At 47.7% G+C, this 27,615-nt stretch overlaps 1 protein-coding gene across 2 annotated transcripts in view; it reads right to left on the reverse strand.

Moving 5' to 3' along the window:
* Positions 1-27,615, reverse strand: part of LOC134988659 (pregnancy-specific beta-1-glycoprotein 3-like) — a 270,727-nt gene that overhangs the window by 112,147 nt on the left and 130,965 nt on the right. The window contains exon 5 of one of the 2 annotated variants that reach the window (XM_063950567.1): positions 9,828-10,082. The exons of the other annotated variant lie outside the window; for it this stretch is intronic. Coding sequence (XP_063806637.1) covers positions 9,828-10,082 — 255 coding nt within the window. The remainder of the gene's footprint in view (positions 1-9,827; positions 10,083-27,615) is intronic. 2 annotated transcript variants of the gene reach the window in all.

Below are 27,615 nucleotides of genomic sequence, written 5' to 3' on the forward strand. Positions count from 1 at the left end.
GATTCCCTTCGTTATGTGTTTCTTTATATGCCATGTCCGCTGTTTTTAAAGTTTTATTGGTTACCATGGTATCGGGTGAGGGACGGTGACGTAATTACTAGGCGTCACTGGACCCAAACCCGCGCCGTGGATTGAACACATGTGGTGGTATAAGGTATTTAAGCAGTGTGTTTTTTGTATGTTGTATCCTGATGATGAATAAAAATTTGAAACGTTGATGATTTAATACCTGTCTGTGGTCTCTGACATATCCGAGTGCTGCCTGTTTCTGCTATATATATATATATATATATATATATATATATACATACATACTCACTAGTGGCATGTAAGGTATACAATTTATGTGTGTAGGGTCAAGAGGGGATGTCAGTATTGTATATAGAAATAGGGTCGCGCTAGAAAACCATATTAAACAGACTGATTTGCCAGTGGTTACAATTAAAAAAGAGTGCCGCCTGTTTCTGCTATAGTTGGACCTTTGCCAAAAGGTACCTAGGGGGGCACCTAGTTTGTTGGCAATCTTTTCACAGTAAGTATTCACCATAGAAACCAATAGGTAGATGTATATCACAAACACTCTGTTTAATGATATTATGCACATTTATCTTTTTTTTTTACCGTCATTAATGGGTCCTGATGTTCTCTACATTTTTAATCTTTCACTTTCCGGGCCAAGGATTACTTTGCACTTGCAGCACATTACCTCAGAGGGTGTGAGTATTATTTTATGCACATTACCTCAGAGGGTGTGAGTATTATTTTATGCACATTACCTCAGAGGGTGTGAGTATTATTTTATGCACATTACCTCAGAGGGTGTGAGTATTATTTTATGCACATTACCTCAGAGGGTGTGAGTATTATTTTATGCACATTGCCTCAGAGGGTGCTAGTATTATTTTATGCACATTACCTCAGAGGGTGTGAGTATTATTTTATGCACATTTTGTCATGGGCACTCGGGCTTGGATTCCCTAATTACTCTTATTTTACAAAAGTGCTCTTCACGTTTCTGTCACTAATTCTGCAAAGCCCTGCTCTATTACTGCTCAAATAAGAAACATCCAGAGGTACTGTATAACACCTCTGTTTCTATTGATATAATTTTCCTTTTTACATTCCTGAAAGCACATCCAACGGACTCTGCAATCATTGATTTAGTGAGAATGTCAAGATATGAACATAACACAGTCTGTGTCCTGCACTCATTTCTCATTTATCTGTCATTTTCACCTTGTTTAAGTTTAGACCACCCGAACTTTCATCACCTAGAACTCCCTTCTACTGCAGTGATATCATTTATGTCCTTTCACAATGTTCAGCCAACCACCTCATTTACCACAATAATGGATACGTGCCCCTCGTTTTTATCCACATCACTTAACACATTTCTTCTATGCAGCTCATATGATTACAGACAATTTACCCCTTCCCAATCCTCTAACATGTATATTCCTCCTTTACAATATGACGCCTATCCGTTATATGCCACTACACAGGCAACCGGGATCCGTACTAAATCCCGCTGGATGGGATCCCGGCGTTCGAAATACCGACGCCGGAATCCCGACAGGGGTGGCGAGGGGAACGCAACCCCTTTAGGGCTCGCTGCGCTTGGCACACTAATTTATTCTCCCAATATGGGTGTTGTGGACACCCACGGAGAGAGAATATGTCAGGATTGTGCCGGTTGGGATTCCGGCGTCGGTATTTCGACCGCAGGGATTCCGTCCGGCGGGATCTTGACCCTATCCCAGGCAACCTCCTCAATATACTTTAAGTATTCTGTTTTAAAACACATAGGGGGTAATTGAGACCTGATCGCAGCAGCAAACTTGTTAGCAGTTGGACAAAACCATGTGCACTGCAGGGGAGGCAGATATAACATGTGCAGAGAGAGTAAGATTTGGGTGAGTTATTTTGTTTCTGTGTAGGGTAAATATTTATTTTTACACTGCAATTTAGATTTCAGTTTGAACACACCCACTCAAATCTAACTCTCTCTGCACATGTTACATCTGCCCTACCTGCAGTGCCGCCTAACATCTAACTCTCTCGGCACATGTTACATCTGCCCCCCCCCCCCTGCAGTTCACATGTTACATCTGCCCCCCTGCACTGCACATGGTTTTGCCCAACTGCTAACAAATTTGCTGCTACGATCAGGTCTGAATTACCCCCATGATGCGTTTATTATACATCTATGTCCACAAAGGCTCCGTCCCATTGCCAAACAGTTATACACGGCAAATAGACGTGAGACGAGTCCAATCATCCAATGTAGCCGCGACCAATCCTAAACCAGCAGTATTTACCCGCTGGTTTAGCAGTCAGACTATGACACGGCATGTCATTTTAATTATCCCCTTAGGATTGGATGCATCAACCAGTTCATAGTGCAATCCGATGAACATGCACCATGAGCTTCCCCCTTGTGAGCTAGCCTCCCACCAGGTGAAACGTACGTCTAGGAAGCTTTAGGGAATGCCCGCTAGTTGCGACCAGCGGGCACCCCTGGCACACAGGTTCCGTATGTATACTTATATTCTCATTGGATGGTATTTTGATTTGATTTCGCCACCAACGCATATATTTGATTTCATATATTGACTGTGGCTACATACAGTATTCTCCCTAGCCTTACTATATAATCTGGAGAAAGCTTTTTTTACGCTGAGACATGTTTGTTTAGACATAGAATTTGCACTCTGAGCTCCCTTAACACAGGTTAACTCTGCACGTCCGCCATGCCATTATAAAAAACAAAAACATTTTTCTCTGCCGGCTGCGGAAAGGAGATTGTTCCCATTAATATAAGTGTATTCTGCATACTTTTAAGGCTGTTTGTACTAACAACTGATATCACTACTTAGTTATGTTACACTGTAACAGCCCTGCTCTGGAAATGTTACAAAATAACTACCAACATTTATGTGCACAGTGACTTGTTTTTTCTGCTATTATGAATACATTTAAACAAGCCATGATATTTTGATAGTTCAGCAAACGTTTATTGGGTATCTGGCATTTTTGCGGACAACTGACATTATTATTTCTGAACCTAGGCATGTCTACAAGTAGTTTCCTATGTGGAATGACAAAAAAAATAAGAATTTACTTACCGATAATTCTATTTCTCGGAGTCCGTAGTGGATGCTGGGGTTCCTGAAAGGACCATGGGGAATAGCGGCTCCGCAGGAGACAGGGCACAAAAAGTAAAGCTTTACGATCAGGTGGTGTGTACTGGCTCCTCCCCCTATGACCCTCCTCCAAGCCTCAGTTAGGATACTGTGCCCGGACGAGCGTACACAATAAGGAAGGATTTATGAATCCCGGGTAAGACTCATACCAGCCACACCAATCACACCGTACAACCTGTGATCTAAACCCAGTTAACAGTATGATAACAGAGGAGCCTCTGAAAGATGGCTCCCTACAACAATAACCCGATTTAGGTAACAATAACTATGTACAATTATTGCAGATAATCCGCACTTGGGATGGGCGCCCAGCATCCACTACGGACTCCGAGAAATAGAATTATCGGTAAGTAAATTCTTATTTTCTCTATCGTCCTAGTGGATGCTGGGGTTCCTGAAAGGACCATGGGGATTATACCAAAGCTCCCAAACGGGCGGGAGAGTGCGGATGACTCTGCAGCACCGAATGAGAGAACTCCAGGTCCTCCTTAGCCAGGGTATCAAATTTGTAGAATTTTACAAACGTGTTCTCCCCCGACCACGTAGCCGCTCGGCAGAGTTGTAATGCCGAGACCCCTCGGGCAGCCGCCCAAGAAGAACCCACCTTCCTTGTGGAGTGGGCTTTTACCGATTTTGGCTGTGGCAGGCCTGCCACAGAATGTGCAAGCTGAATCGTACTACAAATCCAGCGAGCAATAGTCTGCTTAGACGCAGGAGCGCCCAACTTGTTGGGAGCATATAGTATAAACAGTGAGTCAGATTTCCTGACTCCAGCTGTCCTTGAAATGTATATTTTTAAAGCTCTGACAACGTCCAACAACTTGGAGTCCTCCAAGTCGCTTGTAGCCGCAGGCACTACAATAGGCTGGTTCAGATGAAATGCTGACACCACCTTAGGGAGAAAATGTGGACGAGTCCGCAGTTCTGCCCTGTCCGAATGGAAAATCAGATATGGGCTTTTGTAAGATAAAGCTGCCAGTTCTGACACTCTCCTGGCCGAAGCCAGGGCTAGTAGCATGGTCACTTTCCATGTAAGATATTTCAAATCCACATTTTTTAGTGGTTCAAACCAATGAGATTTGAGAAAGTCCAAAACAACATTGAGATCCCACGGTGCCACTGGAGGCACCACAGGGGGCTGTATATGCAGTACTCCCTTAACAAAGGTCTGGACTTCAGGAACTGAAGCCAATTCTTTCTGGAAGAAAATCGACAGGGCCGAAATTTGAACCTTAATAGATCCCAATTTGAGACCCATAGACAATCCTGATTGCAGGAAATGTAGGAATCGACCCAGTTGAAATTCCTCCGTCGGAGCACTCCGATCCTCGCACCACGCAACATATTTTCGCCAAATGCGGTGATAATGTTGCGCGGTTACTTCCTTCCTTGCTTTAATCAAGGTAGGAATGACTTCTTCCGGCATGCCTTTTTCCTTTAGGATCCGGCGTTCAACCGCCATGCCGTCAAACGCAGCCGCGGTAAGTCTTGAAACAGACAGGGACCCTGCTGAAGCAAGTCCCTTCTCAGAGGTAGAGGCCACGGATCCTCCGTGATCATCTCTTGAAGTTCCGGGTACCAAGTCCTTCTTGGCCAATCCGGAACCACTAGTATCGTTCTTACGCCTCTTTGCCGTATAATTCTCAATACTTTTGGTATGAGAGGCAGAGGAGGAAACACATACACCGACTGGTACACCCAAGGCGTTACCAGCGCGTCCACAGCTATTGCCTGCGGGTCTCTTGACCTGGCGCAATACCTGTCCAGTTTTTTGTTGAGGCGAGACGCCATCATGTCCACCATTGGTCTTTCCCAACGGGTTACAAGCATGTGGAAAACTTCTGGATGAAGTCCCCACTCTCCCGGGTGAAGGTCGTGTCTGCTGAGGAAGTCTGCTTCCCAGTTGTCCACTCCCAGGATGAACACTGCTGACAGTGCTATCACATGATTCTCTGCCCAGCGAAGAATCCTTGCAGCTTCTGCCATTGCACTCCTGCTTCTTGTGCCGCCCTGTCTGTTTACATGGGCGACTGCTGTGATGTTGTCCGACTGGATCAACACCGGTTTTCCTTGAAGCAGAGGTTCTGCCTGGCTTAGAGCATTGTAGATTGCTCTTAGTTCCAGAATGTTTATGTGAAGAGACGTTTCCAGGCTCGACCACACGCCCTGGAAGTTTCTTCCTTGTGTGACTGCTCCCCAGCCTCTCAGGCTGGCGTCCGTGGTCACCAGGATCCAATCCTGTATGCCGAATCTGCGGCCCTCCAATAGATGAGCACTCTGCAACCACCACAGAAGAGATACCCTTGTCCTTGGAGACAGGGTTATCCGCTGGTGCATCTGAAGATGCGACCCTGACCATTTGTCCAGCAGATCCCTCTGGAAAATTCTTGCGTGGAATCTGCCGAATGGAATTGCTTCGTAAGAAGCCACCATTTTTCCCAGGACTCTTGTGCATTGATGTACAGACACCTTTCCTGGTTTTAGGAGGTTCCTGACAAGTTCGGATAACTCCTTGGCTTTTTCCTCCGGGAGAAAAACCTTTTTCTGAACCGTGTCCAGAATCATCCCTAGGAACAGCAGACGTGTTGTCGGAATTAACTGGGATTTTGGAATATTCAGAATCCACCCGTGCTGCTTTAGCACTTCTTGAGACAGTGCTAATCCCATCTCTAGCTGTTCTCTGGACCTTGCCCTTATTAGGAGATCGTCCAAGTATGGGATAATTAATACGCCTTTTCTTCGAAGAAGAATCATCATCTCGGCCATTACCTTGGTAAAGACCCGAGGTGCCATGGACAATCCAAACGGCAGCGTCTGAAACTGATAGTGACAGTTCTGTACGACGAACCTGAGGTACCCCTGGTGTGAGGGGTAAATTGGAACGTGGAGATACGCATCCTTGATGTCCAAGGATACCATAAAGTCCCCTTCTTCCAGGTTCGCTATCACTGCTCTGAGTGACTCCATCTTGAACTTGAACTTTTTTATGTACAGGTTCAAGGATTTCAGATTTAGAATAGGTCTTACCGAGCCATCCGGCTTCGGTACCACAAATAGAGTGGAATAATACCCCTTTCCTTGTTGTAAAAGAGGTACCTTGACAATCACCTGCTGAGAGTACAGCTTGTGAATGGCTTCCAAGACCGTCACCCTGTCGGAGGGGGACGTTGGTAAAGCAGACTTCAGGAAACGGCGAGGTGGATCCGTCTCTAGTTCCAACCTGTACCCCTGAGATATTATCTGCAGGATCCAGGGATCTACCTGCGAGTGAGCCCACTGCGCGCTGAACTTCTTGAGACGACCGCCCACCGCCCCCGAGTCCGCTTGAGAAGCCCCAGCGTCATGCTGAGGCTTTTGTAGAAGCGGGGGAGGGCTTCTGTTCCTGGGAAGGAGCTGCCTGTTGCAGTCTCTTCCCCCTTCCTCTGCCTCGTGGCAGATATGAATATCCCTTTGCTCTCTTGTTTTTAAAGGAACGAAAGGGCTGCGGTTGAAAAGTCGGTGTCTTTTTCTGTTGGGGAGTGACTTGAGGTAAAAAGGTGGATTTCCCGGCTGTAGCCGTGGCCACCAAATCCGATAGACCAACACCAAATAACTCCTCCCCTTTATACGGCAAAACTTCCATATGCCGTTTTGAGTCCGCATCACCTGACCACTGTCGCGTCCATAAACTTCTTCTGGCCGAAATGGACATAGCACTTACCCGTGATGCCAGTGTGCAAATATCCCTCTGTGCATCACGCATATAAAGAAATGCATCCTTTATTTGCTCTAAAGACAGTAAAACATTGTCCCTATCCAGGGTATCAATATTTTCAATCAGGGACTCTGACCAAGCTACCCCAGCACTGCACATCCAGGCTGTCGCTATAGCTGGTCGTAGTATAACACCTGTATGTGTGTATATACTTTTTTGGATATTTTCCATCCTCCTATCTGCTGGATCTTTAAGTGCGGCCGTCTCAGGAGAGGGTAACGCCACTTGTTTTGATAAGCGTGTGAGCGCCTTGTCCACCCTAGGAGGTGTTTCCCAGCGCGCCCTAACCTCTGGCGGGAAAGGGTATAAAGCCAATAACTTCTTTGAAATTAGCAGTTTTTTATCGGGGGCAACCCACGCTTCATCACACACCTCATTTAATTCATCTGATTCAGGAAAAACTATAGGTAGTTTTTTCACACCCCACATAATACCCTGTTTTGTGGTACCTGTAGTATCAGCAATATGTAACGCCTCCTTCATTGCCAAAATCATATAACGTGTGGCCCTACTGGAAAATACGGTTGATTCGTCACCGTCGCCACTGGAATCAGTGCCTGTGTCTGGGTCCGTGTCGACCGACTGAGGTACCGGGCGTTTTACAGCCCCTGACGGTGTTTGAGGCGCCTGGACAGGTTGATTGTCCGGCCGTCTCATGTCGTCAAACGACTGCTTTAGCGTGTTGACACTATCCCGTAATTCCATAAATAAAGCCATCCATTCTGGTGTCGACTCCCTAGGGGGTGAAATCCCCATATTTGGCAATTGCTCCGCCTCCACACCAATATCGTCCTCATACATGTCGACACACACGTACCGACACACAGCAGACACACAGGGAATGCTCTTAAAGAAGACAGGACCCCACTAGCCCTTTGGGGAGACAGAGGGAGAGTTTGCCAGCACACACCAAAAGCGCTATATATGACAGGGATAGCCTTATAATAAGTGCTCCCTGTATAGCTGCTTTAATATATATATTTTTGCCACAATTTTGCCCCCCCTCTCTTGTTTTACCCTGTTTCTGTAGTGCAGTGCAGGGGAGAGCCTGGGAGCCTTCCTGACCAGCGCAGCTGTGTGAGGAAAATGGCGCTGTGTGCTGAGGAGATAGGCCCCGCCCCTTTTTCGGCGGGCTCGTCTCCCGCTCTTTAACGGATTCTGGCAGGGGTTAAATATCTCCATATAGCCCCCGGAGGCTATATGTGAGGTATTTTTTGCCAAAAAATAGGTTAACATTGCCTCCCAGGGCGCCCCCCTCCCAGCGCCCTGCACCCTCAGTGACTGCCGTGTGAAGTGTGCTGAGAGGAAATGGCGCACAGCTGCAGTGCTGTGCGCTACCTTAAGAAGACTGAGGAGTCTTCTGCCGCCGATTCTGGACCTTCTTCTCGTTTCAGCATCTGCAAGGGGGCCGGCGGCGAGGCTCCGGTGACCATCCAGGCTGTACCTGTGATCGTCCCTCTGGAGCTAATGTCCAGTAGCCAAAGAAGCCAATCCATCCTGCACGCAGGTGAGTTCACTTCTTCTCCCCTAAGTCCCTCGTTGCAGTGATCCTGTTGCCAGCAGGACTCACTGTAAAATAAAAAACCTAAGCTAAACTTTTCTAAGCAGCTCTTTAGGAGAGCCACCTAGATTGCACCCTTCTCGGCCGGGCACAAAAATCTAACTGAGGCTTGGAGGAGGGTCATAGGGGGAGGAGCCAGTACACACCACCTGATCGTAAAGCTTTACTTTTTGTGCCCTGTCTCCTGCGGAGCCGCTATTCCCCATGGTCCTTTCAGGAACCCCAGCATCCACTAGGACGATAGAGAAAATAGTTATAAGTGTATTACATGAAATGACATTTCTCTGTGTGTTAGACAAGAGATTTACTCATTAAGCTATTTCATATGCCTTCTCCTACATTCTCTCACACCTATACCTTCTGTCATTGAGGTGGCCGACAGAGTATTTCTCTCATTGGCTGCGCTGTGTCTGGTACACAACAGCCAAAAGCAGAAAGGAAAAGTTGCTATAATCTTTGACACTATTACCAGGGGCTGGCACCAGTAAGAGTCTCTCATCTCTCATTCACTGCCTTGGCAAATGGGAGACAGCAGAATTCTGAAATTGCTTTGCTAGTCCTGTCTACTATCTATCCACTGCAACCCTCACATCCCTTGGGTATTTTACATTTTTGAGAATCTTTGAATTCTCAAAAATTTGATTATTTTCTACGGACACTTTCAGTCGATACAAATTTTGTTCCTGTGTGCCTTTTTAAATTTGTGTTTTTTATCTTTATGTTGTATTGTCTTGTTTGATATTTTGCCTCTTTGAGGAACAGTGGTTCCCTTCATGTATACTTATCTGAATAGAGGCCTATGTTAGGCCATCATAAATGTTACAATAAAAGTTACGTTTTATTAGAGTTGATCTTTATACCTTTTAAAAGACTGCTCAACCATTTCTGAGTCTTACCAGCATCTCCTCATGTTTGCTCGTCCTTCCTTTGTTGACATCACTAGAGGTGTCTACTCGTTAAGGACCATAATAGCCCATATGGTGTGACATCACTAGAGGTGTCTGTTCCTTCAGGACCACAATAGCCCATACGGTGTGACATCACTAGAGGTGTCTGTTCCTTCTGGACCACAATAGCCCATACGGTGTGACATCACTAGAGGTGTCTGTTCCTTCAGGACCACAATAGCCCATACGGTGTGACATCACTAGAGGTGTCTGTTCCTTCTGGACCACAAAAGCCCATACGGTGTGATCAGTAGCCCATATGGTGTGACCTGTGATGTCACTATAGGTGTCTGCTCCATGAGGACCACAATAGCCCATACATTGTGACCTGTGATTTCACTGGTAGGACAGACATTACTCACCTGCACACGTCATGTCTGGTATACTGGCGGATGAATTACTGATAGTGTTTTGCACAGAACAGGTAACACTCCAGGGACCCGGCGGTGACACTGTGACAGTAACGCGTCTCTGTGGTGAGGTGTAATTACCCCTCAGTAATACTCCATTCACCATCAGGTAGAAGGAAGGGTCCGTCCCAGTCTGTGCTGTGCAAGTGACCTCTGAGCTGCCATTCCGGTGACATGAGTCGTTCAATAGAGGGACTGATAGCGGAACTGGTGGAGAGGGAGATAAACATCAGTACTTACAGGGACCAAGCCTACAGGACCATCACACAGGACCAGGACTGACCTTCCCACACCTCATACATGTGTTACACACCCACCTACTGTACAACAGAGGGGCTGATAGTGGAACTGGGGGAGAGGGAGATACACATCAGTACTTACAGGGACCAAGCCTACAGGACCATCACACAGGACCAGGACTGACCTTCCCACACCTCATACATGTGTTACATACCCACCTACTGTACAACAGAGGGGCTGATAGTGGAACTGGGGGAGAGGGAGATAAACATCAGTACTTACAGGGACTAAGCCTACAGGACATCACACAGGACCAGGACTGACCTTCCCACACCTCATACATGTGTTATACACCCACCTACTGTACAACAGAGGGGCTGATAGCGGAACTGGGGGGAGAGGGAGATAAACATCAGTACTTACAGGGACCAAGCCTACAGGACCATCACACAGGACCAGGACTGACCTTCCCACACCTCATACATGTGTTACACACCCACCTACTGTACAACAGAGGGGCTGATAGCGGAACTGGGGGGAGATAAACATCAGTACTTACAGGGACCAAGCCTACAGGACCATCACACAGGACCAGGACTGACCTTCCCACACCTCATACATGTGTTATACACCCACCTACTGTACAACAGAGGGGCTGATAGCGGAACTGGGGGAGAGGGAGATAAACATCAGTACTTACAGGGACCAAGCCTACAGGACATCACACTGGACCAGGACTGACCTTCCCACACCTCATACATGTGTTATACACCCACCTACTGTACAACAGAGGGGCTGATAGCGGAACTGGGGGAGAGGGAGATAAACATCAGTACTTACAGGGACCAAGCCTACAGGACATCACACTGGACCAGGACTGACCTTCCCACACCTCATACATGTGTTACACACCCACCTACTGTACAACAGAGGGGCTGATAGCGGAACTGGGGGGAGATAAACACCAGTACTTACAGGGACCAAGCCTACAGGACCATCACACAGGACCAGGACTGACCTTCCCACACCTCATACATGTGTTACACACCCACCTACTGTACAACAGAGGGTCTGATAGCGGAACTGGGGGAGAGGGAGATAAACATCAGTACTTACAGGGACCAAGCCTACAGGACCATCACACAGGACCAGGACTGGCCTTCCCACACCTCATACATGTGTTATACACCCACCTACTGTACAACAGAGGGGCTGATAGCGGAACTGGGGGAGAGGGAGATAAACATCAGTACTTACAGGGACCAAGCCTACAGGACCATCACACAGGACCAGGACTGACCTTCCCACACCTCGTACATGTGTTACACACCCACCTACTGTACAACAGAGGGGATGATAGCGGAACTGGGGGAGAGGGAGATAAACATCAGTACTTACAGGGACCAAGCCTACAGGACCCTCACACAGGACCAGGACTGACCCTCCCACACCTCATACATGTGTTACACACCCACCTACTGTACAACAGAGGGGCTGATAGCGGAACTGGGGGAGAGGGAGATAAACATCAGTACTTACAGGGACCAAGCCTACAGGACCATCACACAGGACCAGGACTGACCTTCCCACACCTCATACATGTGTTATACACCCACCTACTGTACAACAGAGGGGCTGATAGTGGAACTGGGGGAGAGGGAGATAAACATCAGTACTTACAGGGACCAAGCCTACAGGACCATCACACAGGACCAGGACTGACCTTCCCACACCTCATACATGTGTTACACACCCACCTACTGTACAACAGAGGGGCTGATAGTGGAACTGGGGGGAGAGAGATAAACATCAGTACTTACAGGGACCAAGCCTACAGGACCATCACACAGGACCTGGACTGACCTTCCCACACCTCATACATGTGTTATACACCCACTTACTGTACAACAGAGGGGCTGATAGTGGAACTGGGGGAGAGGGAGATAAACATCAGTACTTACAGGGACCAAGCCTACAGGACCATCACACAGGACCAGGACTGACCTACCCACACCTCATACATGTGTTACACACCCACCTACTGTACAACAGAGGGGCTGATAGTGGAACTGGGGGGGAGGGAGATAAACATCAGTACTTACAGGGACCAAGCCTACAGGACCATCACACAGGACCAGGACTGACCTTCCCACACCTCATACATGTGTTACACACCCACCTACTGTACAACAGAGGGGCTGATAGTGGAACTGGGGGAGAGGGAGATAAACATCAGTACTTACAGGGACCAAGCCTACAGGACCATCACACAGGACCAGGACTGACCTTCCCACACCTCGTACATGTGTTACACACCCACCTACTGTACAACAGAGGGACTGATAGCGGAACTGGGGGAGAGGGAGATAAACATCAGTACTTACAGGGACCAAGCCTACAGGACCATCACACAGGACCAGGACTGACCTTCCCACACCTCATACATGTGTTACACACCCACCTACTGTACAACAGAGGGGCTGATAGTGGAACTGGGGGAGAGGGAGATAAACATCAGTACTTACAGGGACCAAGCCTACAGGACCATCACACAGGACCAGGACTGACCTTCCCACACCTCGTACATGTGTTACACACCCACCTACTGTACAACAGAGGGACTGATAGCGGAACTGGGGGAGAGGGAGATAAACATCAGTACTTACAGGGACCAAGCCTACAGGACCATCACACAGGACCAGGACTGACCTTCCCACACCTCGTACATGTGTTACACACCCACCTACTGTACAACAGAGGGACTGATAGCGGAACTGGGGGGAGAGGGAGATAAACATCAGTACTTACAGGGACCAAGCCTACAGGACCCTCACACAGGACCAGGACTGACCTTCCCACACCTCGTACATGTGTTACACACCCACCTACTGTACAACAGAGGGACTGATAGCGGAACTGGGGGAGAGGGAGATAAACATCAGTACTTACAGGGACCAAGCCTACAGGACCATCACACAGGACCAGGACTGACCTTCCCACACCTCATACATGTGTTACACACCCACCTACTGTACAACAGAGGGGCTGATAGTGGAACTGGGGGGAGAGGGAGATAAACATCAGTACTTACAGGGACCAAGCCTACAGGACCATCACACAGGACCAGGACTGACCTTCCCACACCTCGTACATGTGTTATACACCCACCTACTGTACAACAGAGGGGCTGATAGCGGAACTGGGGGAGAGGGAGATAAACATCAGTACTTACAGGGACCAAGCCTACAGGACCATCACACAGGACCAGGACTGACCTTCCCACACCAGTACATGCGTTATACACCCACCTACAGTACACAATCACCCAACCCCACATACAGTACCCACACACCCCAACCCCACCTACAGTACACACACATTCCAACCCCACCTACAGTACCCACACACCCCAACACCACCTACAGTACACACACACCCCAACCCCACCTACAGTACCCACACACCCCAACACCACCTACAGTACACATACACCCCAACCCGAGCTCACCTACAGTACACATACACATTCCAACCCCACCTACAGCCCACATACACACCGACCCCACCTACAGCTCACATACACCCCGACCCCAACTACAGCACACATACACCCCAACCCCAACTACAGCTCACATACACCCCAATCCCAACTACAGTACACATACACCCCAACTCCACCTACAGCACACATACACCCTGACCCCACCCACAGTACACATACACTCTGACCCCACTACAGTAACACACAACCCGACCCCACCTACAGTACATCCCCACCTACAGTACACATACATTCCAACCCCACCTAAAGTACACATACACCCCGATCTCACCAACAGTACACATACACCCTGACCCCACATACAGTACACACACATTCCAACCCCACCTACAGTACCCACACACCCCAACACCACCTACAGTACACATACACCCCAACCCGAGCTCACCTACAGTACACATACACATTCCAACCCCACCTACAGCCCACATACACACCGACCCCACCTACAGCTCACATACACCCCGACCCCAACTACAGCACACATACACCCCAACCCCAACTACAGCTCACATACACCCCAATCCCAACTACAGTACACATACACCCCAACTCCACCTACAGCACACATACACCCTGACCCCACCCACAGTACACATACACTCTGACCCCACTACAGTAACACACAACCCGACCCCACCTACAGTACATCCCCACCTACAGTACACATACATTCCAACCCCACCTAAAGTACACATACACCCCGATCTCACCAACAGTACACATACACCCTGACCCCACATACAGTACACACACACACCAACCCCACCTACATTACCCACACACCCCAATACCACCTACAGTACACATACACCCCGACCCCACCTACAGCCCACATATACACCAACCTCACCTACAGCTCACATACACCCCAACCACAGCCCACATACACCCCAACCCCACCTACAGTGCACATACACCCCAACTCCACCTGCAGCACACATACACCCCGACCTTACCTACACTACACATACACCCCAACTCCACCTACAGTACCCATACACCCCAAACCCGCCTACGGCACACATACACCCCAACCCCATCTACAGCCCACATACACCCCAACTCCACCTACAGTACACATACACCCCAACCCAAGCTCACCTACATCCTCATACACCCTGATCTGAACTCACCTACAGTACACATACACCCCAAGCTCACCTATATTACACATAGTGTACAACCCATCCTGAGCATACCCACCATACCAATACACCCCAAACCCACCTACAGTACACATACATCCAATCCCAAGCTCACCTACAGTACACATACATCCAATCCCAAGCTCACCTACAGTACACATACACCCTGATCAGAGCTCACCTACATTATTCATGTTAGGATGTGCGGCCAGCTCCGGCATCTTAAGCACTTACCACTCACGTTGCAGGTCCAGCACGCGTGGGGGGGGGTGTATGTGTGTCAGTTGGGTCCTGTAAGAGTGGGGCTCTGGCGTCTCGCAGCTTGCAGTGATATTCTACAGGGTGCCCCTGGGTCTCCGCTGTCTGGTGGTGAGGGCCTGGCATTCCCGCTGTCTCCTGCATGAGTGCTGCCATCGTTTCTCTGGTCACATGATGGCAGGGCCCAATGAGAGACTATACTCACTTACACTCCCTGTGGCTTCCTGGTGAGGCACTGTATAAAAGGCGGTCCTTTGCAGTCACCCAGGACCTGTGTAACTAGTTACATTGTGTATGTGACAATTGAACCTGCATTTCATCTCTGGTGCAGCAATACCAGGTCCTCCTATATTCTTCAGCCAGTAACTAGTCCAGTCCAGCTTAATTCTTCAGCCGGTAACCAGTCCGGTCCAGCTACATTCTTCAGCCGGTAACCAGTTGGGTCCAGCTTTATTCTTCAGCCGGTAACCAGTCTGGTCCAGCTTTATTCTTCAGCCAGTAAGCAGTCCGGTCCATCTTTATTCTTCATCCAGTAACCAGTCCAGTCCAGCTTTATTCTTCATCCAGTAACCAGTCTAGTCCAGCTTTATTCTTCATCCAGTAATCAGTAGAGATGAGCGCCTGAAATTTTTCGGGTTTTGTGTTTTGGTTTTGGGTTCGGTTCCGCGGCCGTGTTTTGGGTTCGAACGCGTTTTGGCAAAACCTCACCGAATTATTTTTGTCGGATTCGGGTGTGTTTTGGATTCGGGTGTTTTTTTCCAAAAACACTAAAAAACAGCTTAAATCATAGAATTTGGGGGTCATTTTGATCCCAAAGTATTATTAACCTCAAAAACCATAATTTACACTCATTTTCAGTCTATTCTGAATACCTCACACCTCACAATATTATTTTTAGTCCTAAAATTTGCACCGAGGTCGCTGTGTGAGTAAGATAAGCGACCCTAGTGGCCGACACAAACACCGGGCCCATCTAGGAGTGGCACTGCAGTGTCACGCAGGATGTCCCTTCCAAAAAACCCTCCCCAAACAGCACATGACGCAAAGAAAAAAAGAGGCGCAATGAGGTAGCTGTGTGAGTAAGATTAGCGACCCTAGTGGCCGGCACAAACACCGGGCCCATCTAGGAGTGGCACTGCAGTGTCACGCAGGATGGCCCTTCCAAAAAACCCTCCCCAAACAGCACATGACGCAAAGAAAAAAAGAGGCGCAATGAGGTAGCTGACTGTGTGAGTAAGATTAGCGACCCTAGTGGCCGACACAAACACCGGGCCCATCTAGGAGTGGCACTGCAGTGTCACGCAGGATGGCCCTTCCAAAAAACCCTCCCCAAACAGCACATGACGCAAAGAAAAAAAGAGGCGCAATGAGGTAGCTGACTGTGTGAGTAAGATTAGCGACCCTAGTGGCCGACACAAACACCGGGCCCATCTAGGAGTGGCACTGCAGTGTCACGCAGGATGTCCCTTCCAAAAAACCCTCCCCAAACAGCACATGACGCAAAGAAAAAAAGAGGCGCAATGAGGTAGCTGTGTGAGTAAGATTAGCGACCCTAGTGGCCGACACAAACACCGGGCCCATCTAGGAGTGGCACTGCAGTGTCACGCAGGATGTCCCTTCCAAAAAACCCTCCCCAAACAGCACATGACGCAAAGAAAAAAAGAGGCGCAATGAGGTAGCTGACTGTGTGAGTAAGATTAGCGACCCTAGTGGCCGACACAAACACCGGGCCCATTTAGGAGTGGCACTGCAGTGTCACGCAGGATGTCCCTTCCAAAAAACCCTCCCCAATCAGCACATGATGCAAAGAAAAAGAAAAGAAAAAAGAGGTGCAAGATGGAATTATCCTTGGGCCCTCCCACCCACCCTTATGTTGTATAAACAAAACAGGACATGCACACTTTAACCAACCCATCATTTCAGTGACAGGGTCTGCCACACGACTGTGACTGATATGACGGGTTGGTTTGGACCCCCCCCAAAAAAGAAGCAATTAATCTCTCCTTGCACAAACTGGCTCTACAGAGGCAAGATGTCCACCTCATCTTCACCCTCCGATATATCACCGTGTACATCCCCCTCCTCACAGATTATCAATTCGTCCCCACTGGAATCCACCATCTCAGCTCCCTGTGTACTTTGTGGAGGCAATTGCTGCTGGTCAATGTCTCCGCGGAGGAATTGATTATAATTCATTTTAATGAACATCATCTTCTCCACATTTTCTGGATGTAACCTCGTACGCCGATTGCTGACAAGGTGAGCGGCGGCACTAAACACTCTTTCGGAGTACACACTTGTGGGAGGGCAACTTAGGTAGAATAAAGCCAGTTTGTGCAAGGGCCTCCAAATTGCCTCTTTTTCCTGCCAGTATAAGTACGGACTGTGTGACGTGCCTACTTGGATGCGGTCACTCATATAATCCTCCACCATTCTATCAATGTTGAGAGAATCATATGCAGTGACAGTAGACGACATGTCCGTAATCGTTGTCAGGTCCTTCAGTCCGGACCAGATGTCAGCATCAGCAGTCGCTCCAGACTGCCCTGCATCACCGCCAGCGGGTGGGCTCGGAATTCTGAGCCTTTTCCTCGCACCCCCAGTTGCGGGAGAATGTGAAGGAGGAGATGTTGACAGGTCGCGTTCCGCTTGACTTGACAATTTTGTCACCAGCAGGTCTTTCAACCCCAGCAGACCTGTGTCTGCCGGAAAGAGAGATCCAAGGTAGGCTTTAAATCTAGGATCGAGCACGGTGGCCAAAATGTAGTGCTCTGATTTCAACAGATTGACCACCCGTGAATCCTTGTTAAGCGAATTAAGGGCTGCATCCACAAGTCCCACATGCCTAGCGGAATCGCTCCCTTTTAGCTCCTTCTTCAATGCCTCCAGCTTCTTCTGCAAAAGCCTGATGAGGGGAATGACCTGACTCAGGCTGGCAGTGTCTGAACTGACTTCACGTGTGGCAAGTTCAAAGGGCATCAGAACCTTGCACAACGTTGAAATCATTCTCCACTGCACTTGAGACAGGTGCATTCCATCTCCTATATCGTGCTCAATTGTATAGGCTTGAATGGCCTTTTGCTGCTCCTCCAACCTCTGAAGCATATAGAGGGTTGAATTCCACCTCGTTACCACTTCTTGCTTCAGATGATGGCAGGGCAGGTTCAGTAGTTTTTGGTGGTGCTCCAGTCTTCTGTACGTGGTGCCTGTACGCCGAAAGTGTCCCGCAATTTTTCTGGCCACCGACAGCATCTCTTGCACGCCCCTGTCGTTTTTAAAAAAATTCTGCACCACCAAATTCAAGGTATGTGCAAAACATGGGACGTGCTGGAATTTGCCCATATTTAATGCACACACAATATTGCTGGCGTTGTCCGATGCCACAAATCCACAGGAGAGTCCAATTGGGGTAAGCCATTCCGCGATGATCTTCCTCAGTTGCCGTAAGAGGTTTTCAGCTGTGTGCGTATTCTGGAAAGCGGTGATACAAAGCGTAGCCTGCCTAGGAAAGAGTTGGCGTTTGCGAGATGCTGCTACTGGTGCCGCCGCTGCTGTTCTTGCGGCGGGAGTCCATACATCTACCCAGTGGGCTGTCACAGTCATATAGTCCTGACCCTGCCCTGCTCCACTTGTCCACATGTCCGTGGTTAAGTGGACATTGGGTACAACTGCATTTTTTAGGACACTGGTGACTCTTTTTCTGACGTCCGTGTACATTCTCGGTATCGCCTGCCTAGAGAAGTGGAACCTAGATGGTATTTGGTAACGGGGGCACACTGCCTCAATAAATTGTCTAGTTCCCTGTGAACTAACGGCGGATACCGGACGCACGTCTAACACCAACATAGTTGTCAAGGACTCAGTTATCCGCTTTGCAGTAGGATGACTGCTGTGATATTTCATCTTCCTCGCAAAGGACTGTTGAACAGTCAATTGCTTACTGGAAGTAGTACAAGTGGGCTTACGACTTCCCCTCTGGGATGACCATCGACTCCCAGCGGCAACAACAGCAGCGCCAGCAGCAGTAGGCGTTACACGCAAGGATGCATCGGAGGAATCCCAGGCAGGAGAGGACTCGTCAGACTTGCCAGTGACATGGCCTGCAGGACTATTGGCATTCCTGGGGAAGGAGGAAATTGACACTGAGGGAGTTGGTGGGGTGGTTTGCGTGAGCTTGGTTACAAGAGGAAGGGATTTACTGGTCAGTGGACTGCTTCCGCTGTCACCCAAAGTTTTTGAACTTGTCACTGACTTATTATGAATGCGCTGCAGGTGACGTATAAGGGAGGATGTTCCGAGGTGGTTAACGTCCTTACCCCTACTTATTACAGCTTGACAAAGGGAACACACGGCTTGACACCTGTTGTCCGCATTTCTGGTGAAATACCTCCACACCGAAGAGCTGATTTTTTGGGTATTTTCACCTGGCATGTCAACGGCCATATTCCTCCCACGGACAACAGGTGTCTCCCCGGGTGCCTGACTTAAACAAACCACCTCACCATCAGAATCCTCCTGGTCAATTTCCTCCCCAGCGCCAGCAACACCCATATCCTCCTCATCCTGGTGTACTTCAACACTGACATCTTCAATCTGACTATCAGGAACTGGACTGCGGGTGCTCCTTCCAGCACTTGCAGGGGGCGTGCAAATGGTGGAAGGCGCATGCTCTTCACGTCCAGTGTTGGGAAGGTCAGGCATCGCAACCGACACAATTGGACTCTCCTTGTGGATTTGGGATTTCAAAGAACGCACAGTTCTTTGCGGTGCTTTTGCCAGCTTGAGTCTTTTCAGTTTTCTAGCGAGAGGCTGAGTGCTTCCATCCTCATGTGAAGCTGAACCACTAGCCATGAACATAGGCCAGGGCCTCAGCCGTTCCTTGCCACTCCGTGTGGTAAATGGCATATTGGCAAGTTTACGCTTCTCCTCCGACAATTTTATTTTAGGTTTTGGAGTCCTTTTTTTACTGATATTTGGTGTTTTGGTTTTGACATGCTCTGTACTATGCCATTGGGCATCGGCCTTGGCAGACGACGTTGCTGGCATTTTATCGTCTCGGCCATGACTAGTGGCAGCAGCTTCAGCACGAGGTGGAAGTGGATCTTGATCTTTCCCTAATTTTGGAACCTCAACATTTTTGTTCTCCATATTTTAATAGGCACAACTAAAAGGCACCTCAGGTAAACAATGCAGATGGATGGATTGGATACTAGTATACAATTATGGACGGGCTGCCGAGTGCCGACACAGAGGTAGCCACAGCCGTGAACTACCGCACTGTACTGTGTCTGCTGCTAATATATAGACTGGTTGATAAAGAGATAGTATACTCGTAACTAGTATGTATGTATAAAGAAAGAAAAAAAAACCACGGTTAGGTCACTGGTATATACAATTATGGACGGGCTGCCGAGTGCCGACACAGAGGTAGCCACAGCCGTGAACTACCGCACTGTACTGTGTCTGCTGCTAATATATAGACTGGTTGATAAAGAGATAGTATACTCGTAACTAGTATGTATGTATAAAGAAAGAAAAAAAAACCACGGTTAGGTGGTATATACAATTATGGACGGGCTGCCGAGTGCCGACACAGAGGTAGCCACAGCCGTGAACTACCGCACTGTACTGTGTCTGCTGCTAATATATAGACTGGTTGATAAAGAGATAGTATACTCGTAACTAGTATGTATGTATAAAGAAAGAAAAAAAAACCACGGTTAGGTCACTGGTATATACAATTATGGACGGGCTGCCGAGTGCCGACACAGAGGTAGCCACAGCCGTGAACTACCGCACTGTACTGTGTCTGCTGCTAATATATAGACTGGTTGATAAAGAGATAGTATACTCGTAACTAGTATGTATGTATAAAGAAAGAAAAAAAAACCACGGTTAGGTCACTGGTATATACAATTATGGACGGGCTGCCGAGTGCCGACACAGAGGTAGCCACAGCCGTGAACTACCGCACTGTACTGTGTCTGCTGCTAATATATAGACTGGTTGATAAAGAGATAGTATACTCGTAACTAGTATGTATGTATAAAGAAAGAAAAAAAAACCACGGTTAGGTCACTGGTATATACAATTATGGACGGGCTGCGGAGTGCCGACACAGAGGTAGCCACAGCCGTGAACTACCGCACTGTACTGTGTCTGCTGCTAATATATAGACTGGTTGATAAAGAGATAGTATACTCGTAACTAGTATGTATGTATAAAGAAAGAAAAAAAAACCACGGTTAGGTGGTATATACAATTATGGACGGGCTGCCGAGTGCCGACACAGAGGTAGCCACAGCCGTGAACTACCGCACTGTACTGTGTCTGCTGCTAATATATAGACTGGTTGATAAAGAGATAGTATACTCGTAACTAGTATGTATGTATAAAGAAAGAAAAAAAAACCACGGTTAGGTCACTGGTATATACAATTATGGACGGGCTGCCGAGTGCCGACACAGAGGTAGCCACAGCCGTGAACTACCGCACTGTACACTGGTTGATAAAGAGATAGTAGTATACTCGTAACAACTAGTATGACGACGGTATAAAGAATGAAAAAAAAACCACGGTTAGGTGGTATATAATACAATTATGGTTGGACGGACTGCCTGCCGAGTGCCGACACAGAGGTAGCCACAGCCGTGAACTACCGCACTGTACACTGGTTGATAAAGAGATAGTAGTATACTCGTAACAACTAGTATGACGACGGTATAAAGAATGAAAAAAAAACCACGGTTAGGTGGTATATAATACAATTATGGTTGGACGGACTGCCTGCCGAGTGCCGACACAGAGGTAGCCACAGCCGTGAACTACCGCACTGTACACTGGTTGATAAAGAGATAGTAGTATACTCGTAACAACTAGTATGACGACGGTATAAAGAACGAAAAAAAAACCACGGTTAGGTGGTATATATTATAATACAATTATGGATGGACGGACTGCCTGCCGAGTTCCGACACAGAGGTAGCCACAGCCGTGAACTACCGCACTGTACACTGGTTGATAAAGAGATAGTAGTATACTCGTAACAACTAGTATGACGACGGTATAAAGAACGAAAAAAAAACCACGGTTAGGTGGTATATATTATAATACAATTATGGATGGACGGACTGCCTGCCGAGTTCCGACACAGAGGTAGCCACAGCCGTGAACTACCGCACTGTACACTGGTTGATAAAGAGATAGTAGTATACTCGTAACAACTAGTATGACTATGACGACGGTATAAAGAAAGAAAAAAAAAACCACGGTTAGGTGGTATATAATACAATTATGGATGGACGGACTGCCTGCCGAGTGCCGACACAGAGGTAGCCACAGCCGTGAACTACCGCACTGTACTGTGTCTGCTGCTAATATAGACTGGTTGATAAAGAGATAGTATACAATACTACTAATATACTGGTGGTCAGGCACTGGTCACCACTAGTCACACTGGCAGTGGCACTCCTGCAGCAAAAGTGTGCACTGTTTAATTTTAATATAATATTATTTATCATGTACTCCTGGCTCCTGCTATAACAACCTGCAGTGCTCCCCAGTCTCCCCCACAATTATAAGCTTTATATACAATACATTGATGTGCAGCACACTGGGCTGAGCAGTGCACACAGACTGAGTCACTGTGTGACTGTGTATCGTTTTTTTCAGGCAGAGAACGGATATATTAAATAAAACAAACAACTGCACTGTCTCTGGTGGTCACTGGTCACTGTGGTCGTCAGTCACTAAACTCTGTCTGCACTCTGCACTCTCTTCTAATCTACAGTATTACAGCAATCTCTCTCTCTCTCTCTCTCTCTTCTAAATCTAATCTAAATGGAGAGGACGCCAGCCACGTCCTCTCCCTATCAATCTCAATGCACGTGTGAAAATGGCGGCGACGCGCGGCTCCTTATATAGAATCCGAGTCTCGCGAGAATCCGACAGCGTCATGATGACGTTCGGGCGCGCTCGGGTTAACCGAGCAAGGCGGGAAGATCCGAGTCGCTCGGACCCGTGAAAAAAAAAGTGAAGTTCGTGCGGGTTCGGATTCAAAGAAACCGAACCCGCTCATCTCTAGTAATCAGTCCAGTCCAGCTTTATTCTTCAGCCGGTAACCAGTCTGGTACAGCTTTATGCTTTAGCCAGTAACCAGTCCAGTCCAGCTTTATTCTTTAGCCGGTAACCAGTCCAGTCCAGCTTTATTCTTTATCTGGTAACCAGTCTGGTCCAGCTTTATCGGTCCAGATTTATTCTTCAGCCGGTAACCAGTACGGTCCAGCTTTATTCTTCAGCCGGTGACCAGTCCGATCAAGCTTTGTTCTTCAGCTGGTAACCAGTCCAGTCCAGCTTTATTCTTCAGCCAGTAACCAGTCTTGTACAGAACCACTCAGTGGTCTACTACCAGTAATTCATACCAATGGCAGTTTTCATTGCTGCTCAATTCCCATGCGAAAGAGTTACATTTAGTCTCCTTGATTCAAGCCATGAGTTGCAGCCATAGGATTACAGTCATCACCTGAAGCAGGTAACACTGTGACTGAAACCGTGACAATACATTCACCCTGACCCAATCTCATCTACATTCCTCAATACATGGTCACCTATATTACACATAAACCCTGACCCAATCTCACCTATATTCCCCAAGACATGCTCACCTACAGTATATATGCACCCCAACCCAAGATCTTCTACAGTACACTTACAACCCAACACAAGCTCATGCACAATACACATACAGCCCAACCCAAGCTCACCTACATTCCCCAACACATGCTCATCTACAATATACATATATCTGACCCAAGCTCACCTACATTACACATACACCATGACCATAGCTCTTCTGTATTACATATGCTCCCCAACCTAAGCTCACCTATATTCCCCAACACATGCTCATCTACAGTATACATGCACCCCTACTCGAGCTCACCTACACCACACATAAACCCTGACCCAAGCTCAGCTAGGGGTATATTTACTAGTGATGAGCGGGTTCGGATCCTCGGGATCCGAACCCGCCCGAACTTCACCTTTTTTTTCACAGGGCCGAGCGACTCGGATCCTCCCGCCTTGCTCGGTTAACCCGAGCGCGCCCGAACGTCATCATCCCGCTGTCGGATTCTAGCGAGATTCGGATTCTATATAAGGAGCCGCGCGTCGCCGCCATTTTCACACGTGCATTGAGATTGATAGGGAGAGGACGTGGCTGGCGTCCTCTCCGTTATAGTAGAAAAGACTGAGTGACTTAGTTATAATTGTGGGGAGGATTGGGGATGGGGAGCAGCTGTTAGGGAGTACAGTGCAGGGTTTTGATTATAATACCACCAGTGAGTTTAATCCGTTGTTTCTCTGCCTGAAAAAAACGCTCCACCATATCTGTGCTCACTCAGTGTGCTGCACTGCTGCATATATCTGTGCTGAGTGCACTGCTCACACTGCCTAATTGTGGGGACTGGGGAGCAGTTATAGCAGGAGTACAGTGCACAGTTTTGCTGACAGTTACCACCAGTCCAGTATACGTCTGTCTGCCTGAAAAACACTCCTGTGGTGGCTTTTTTTTTCTTCATACTAGTTTAGCAGTCTGCTGACAGTGTCCACCAGGTCCGTTATTATTATACAGTATATTATATATATATATATATAGCAGTACGGTAGGCCACGGCTGTACCTACCTCTGTGTCGTCAGTGCACTCGTCGTCCATAAGTAATATAATACTATACTATAGTATCCATCCATCTACATTGTATACCTGTGGTGGCTTTTTTTTTCTTCATACTAGTTTAGCAGTCTGCTGACAGTGTCCACCAGGTCCGTTATTATTATTATACAGTATATTATATATATATATATATATATATATATATATAGCAGTACGGTAGGCCACGGCTGTACCTACCTCTGTGTCATCAGTGCACTCGTCGTCCATAAGTAATATAATACTATACTATCCATCCATCTACATTGTATACCTGTGGTGGTTTTTTTCATCTTCATACTAGTTTAGCAGTCTGCTGACAGTGTCCACCAGGTCCGTTATTATTATACAGTATATTATATATATATATATAGCAGTACGGTAGGCCACGGCTGTACCTACCTCTGTGTCGTCAGTGCACTCGTCGTCCATAAGTAATATAATACTATACTATCCATCCATCTACATTGTATACCTGTGGTGGCTTTTTTTTTCTTCATACTAGTTTAGCAGTCTGCTGACAGTGTCCACCAGGTCCGTTATTATTATTATTATACAGTATATTATATATATATATAGCAGTACGGTAGGCCACGGCTGTACCTACCTCTGTGTCATCAGTGCACTCGTCGTCCATAAGTAATATAATACTATACTATCCATCCATCTACATTTCTATACCTGTGGTGGCTTTTAGTTGTGCGCATTAAAATATGGAGAACAAAAATGTGGAGGTTAAAAAAATAGGGAAAGATCAAGATCCACTTCCACCTCGTGCTGAAGCTGCTGCCACTAGTCATGGCCGAGACGATGAAATGCCATCAACGTCGTCTGCCAAGGCCGATGCCCAATGTCATAGTACAGAGCATGTAAAATCCAAAACACAAAAGATCAGTAAAATGACCCAAAAATCTAAATTAAAAGCATCTGAGGAGAAGCGTAAACTTGCCAATATGCCATTTACGACACGGAGTGGCAAGGAACGGCTGAGGCCCTGGCCTATGTTCATGGCTAGTGGTTCAGCTTCACATGAGGATGGAAGCACTCATCCTCTCGCTAGAAAAAAGAAAAGACTTAAGCTGGCAAAAGCACAGCAAAGAACTGTGCGTTCTTCGAAATCACAAATCCCCAAGGAGAGTCTAATTGTGTCGGTTGCGATGCCTGACCTTCCCAACACTGGACGGGAAGAGCTTGCGCCTTCCACCATTTGCACGCCCCCTGCAAGTGCTGGAAGGAGCACCCGCAGTCCAGTTCCTGATAGTCAAATTGAAGATGTCAGTGTTGAAGTACACCAGGATGAGGATATGGGTGTTGCTGGCGCTGGGGAGGAAATTGACAAGGAGGATTCTGATGGTGATGTGGTTTGTTTAAGTCAGGCACCCGGGGAGACACCTGTTGTCCGTGGGAGGAATATGGCCATTGACATGCCTGGTCAAAATACAAAAAAAATCAGCTCTTCAGTGTGGAATTATTTAAACAGAAATGCGGACAACTGGTGTCAAGCCGTGTGTTGCCTTTGTCAAGCTGTAATAAGTAGGGGTAAGGACGTTAACCACCTCGGAACATCCTCCCTTATACGTCACCTGCAGCGCATTCATAATAAGTCAGTGACAAGTTCAAAAACTTTGGGGGACAGCGGAAGCAGTCCACTGACCAGTAAATCCCTTCCTCTTGTAACCAAGCTCCCGCAAACCACACCACCAACTCCCTCAGTGTCAATTTCCTCCTTACCCAGGAAAGCCAATAGTCCTGCAGGCCATGTCACTGGCAAGTCTGACGAGTCCTCTCCTGCCTGGGATTCCTCCGATGCATCCTTGAGTGTAACGCCTACTGCTGCTGGCGCTGCTGTTGTTGCTGCTGGGAGTCGATCGTCATCCCAGAGGGGAAGTCGGAAGACCACTTGTACTACTTCCAGTAAGCAATTGACTGTCCAACAGTCCTTTGCGAGGAAGATGAAATATCACAGGAGTCATCCTGTTGCAAAGCGGATAACTCAGGCCTTGACAACTATGTTGGTGTTAGACGTGCGTCCAGTATCCGCCGTTAGTTCACGGGGAACTAGAGAATTGCTTGAGGTAGTGTGCCCCCGTTACCAAATACCATCTAGGTTCCACTTCTCTAGGCAGGCGATACCGAGAATGTACACGGACGTCAGAAAAAGAGTCACCAGTGTCCTAAAAAATGCAGTTGTACCCAATGTCCACTTAACCACGGACATGTGGACAAGTGGAGCAGGGCAGACTCAGGACTATATGACTGTGACAGCCCACTGGGTAGATGTATTGCCTCCTGCTGCAAGAACAGCAGCGGCGGCGCCAGTAGCAGCATCTCGCAAACGCCAACTCGTTCCTAGGCAGGCTACGCTTTGTATCACCGCTTTCCAGAATACGCACACAGCTGACAACCTCTTACGGCAACTGAGGAAGATCATCGCATAATGGCTTACCCCAATTGGACTCTCCTGGGGATTTGTGGCATCGGACAACGCCAGCAATATTGTGCGTGCATTACATCTGGGCAAATTCCAGCACGTCCCATGTTTTGCACATACCTTGAATTTGGTGGTGCAGAATTATTTAAAAAACGACAGGGGCGTGCAAGAGATGCTGTCGGTGGCCTGAAGAATTGCGGGCCACTTTCGGCGTACAGGCACCGCGTACAGAAGACTGGAGCACCACCAAAAACACCTGAACCTGCCCTGCCATCATCTGAAGCAAGAGGTGGTAACGAGGTGGAATTCAACCCTCTATATGCTTCAGAGGATGGAGGAGCAGCAAAAGGCCATTCAAGCCTATACATCTGCCCATGATATAGGCAAAGGAGGT

Source organism: Pseudophryne corroboree, chromosome 2, assembly GCF_028390025.1.
Source record: "Pseudophryne corroboree isolate aPseCor3 chromosome 2, aPseCor3.hap2, whole genome shotgun sequence".
Classification (NCBI taxonomy): Eukaryota; Metazoa; Chordata; class Amphibia; order Anura; family Myobatrachidae; genus Pseudophryne; species Pseudophryne corroboree.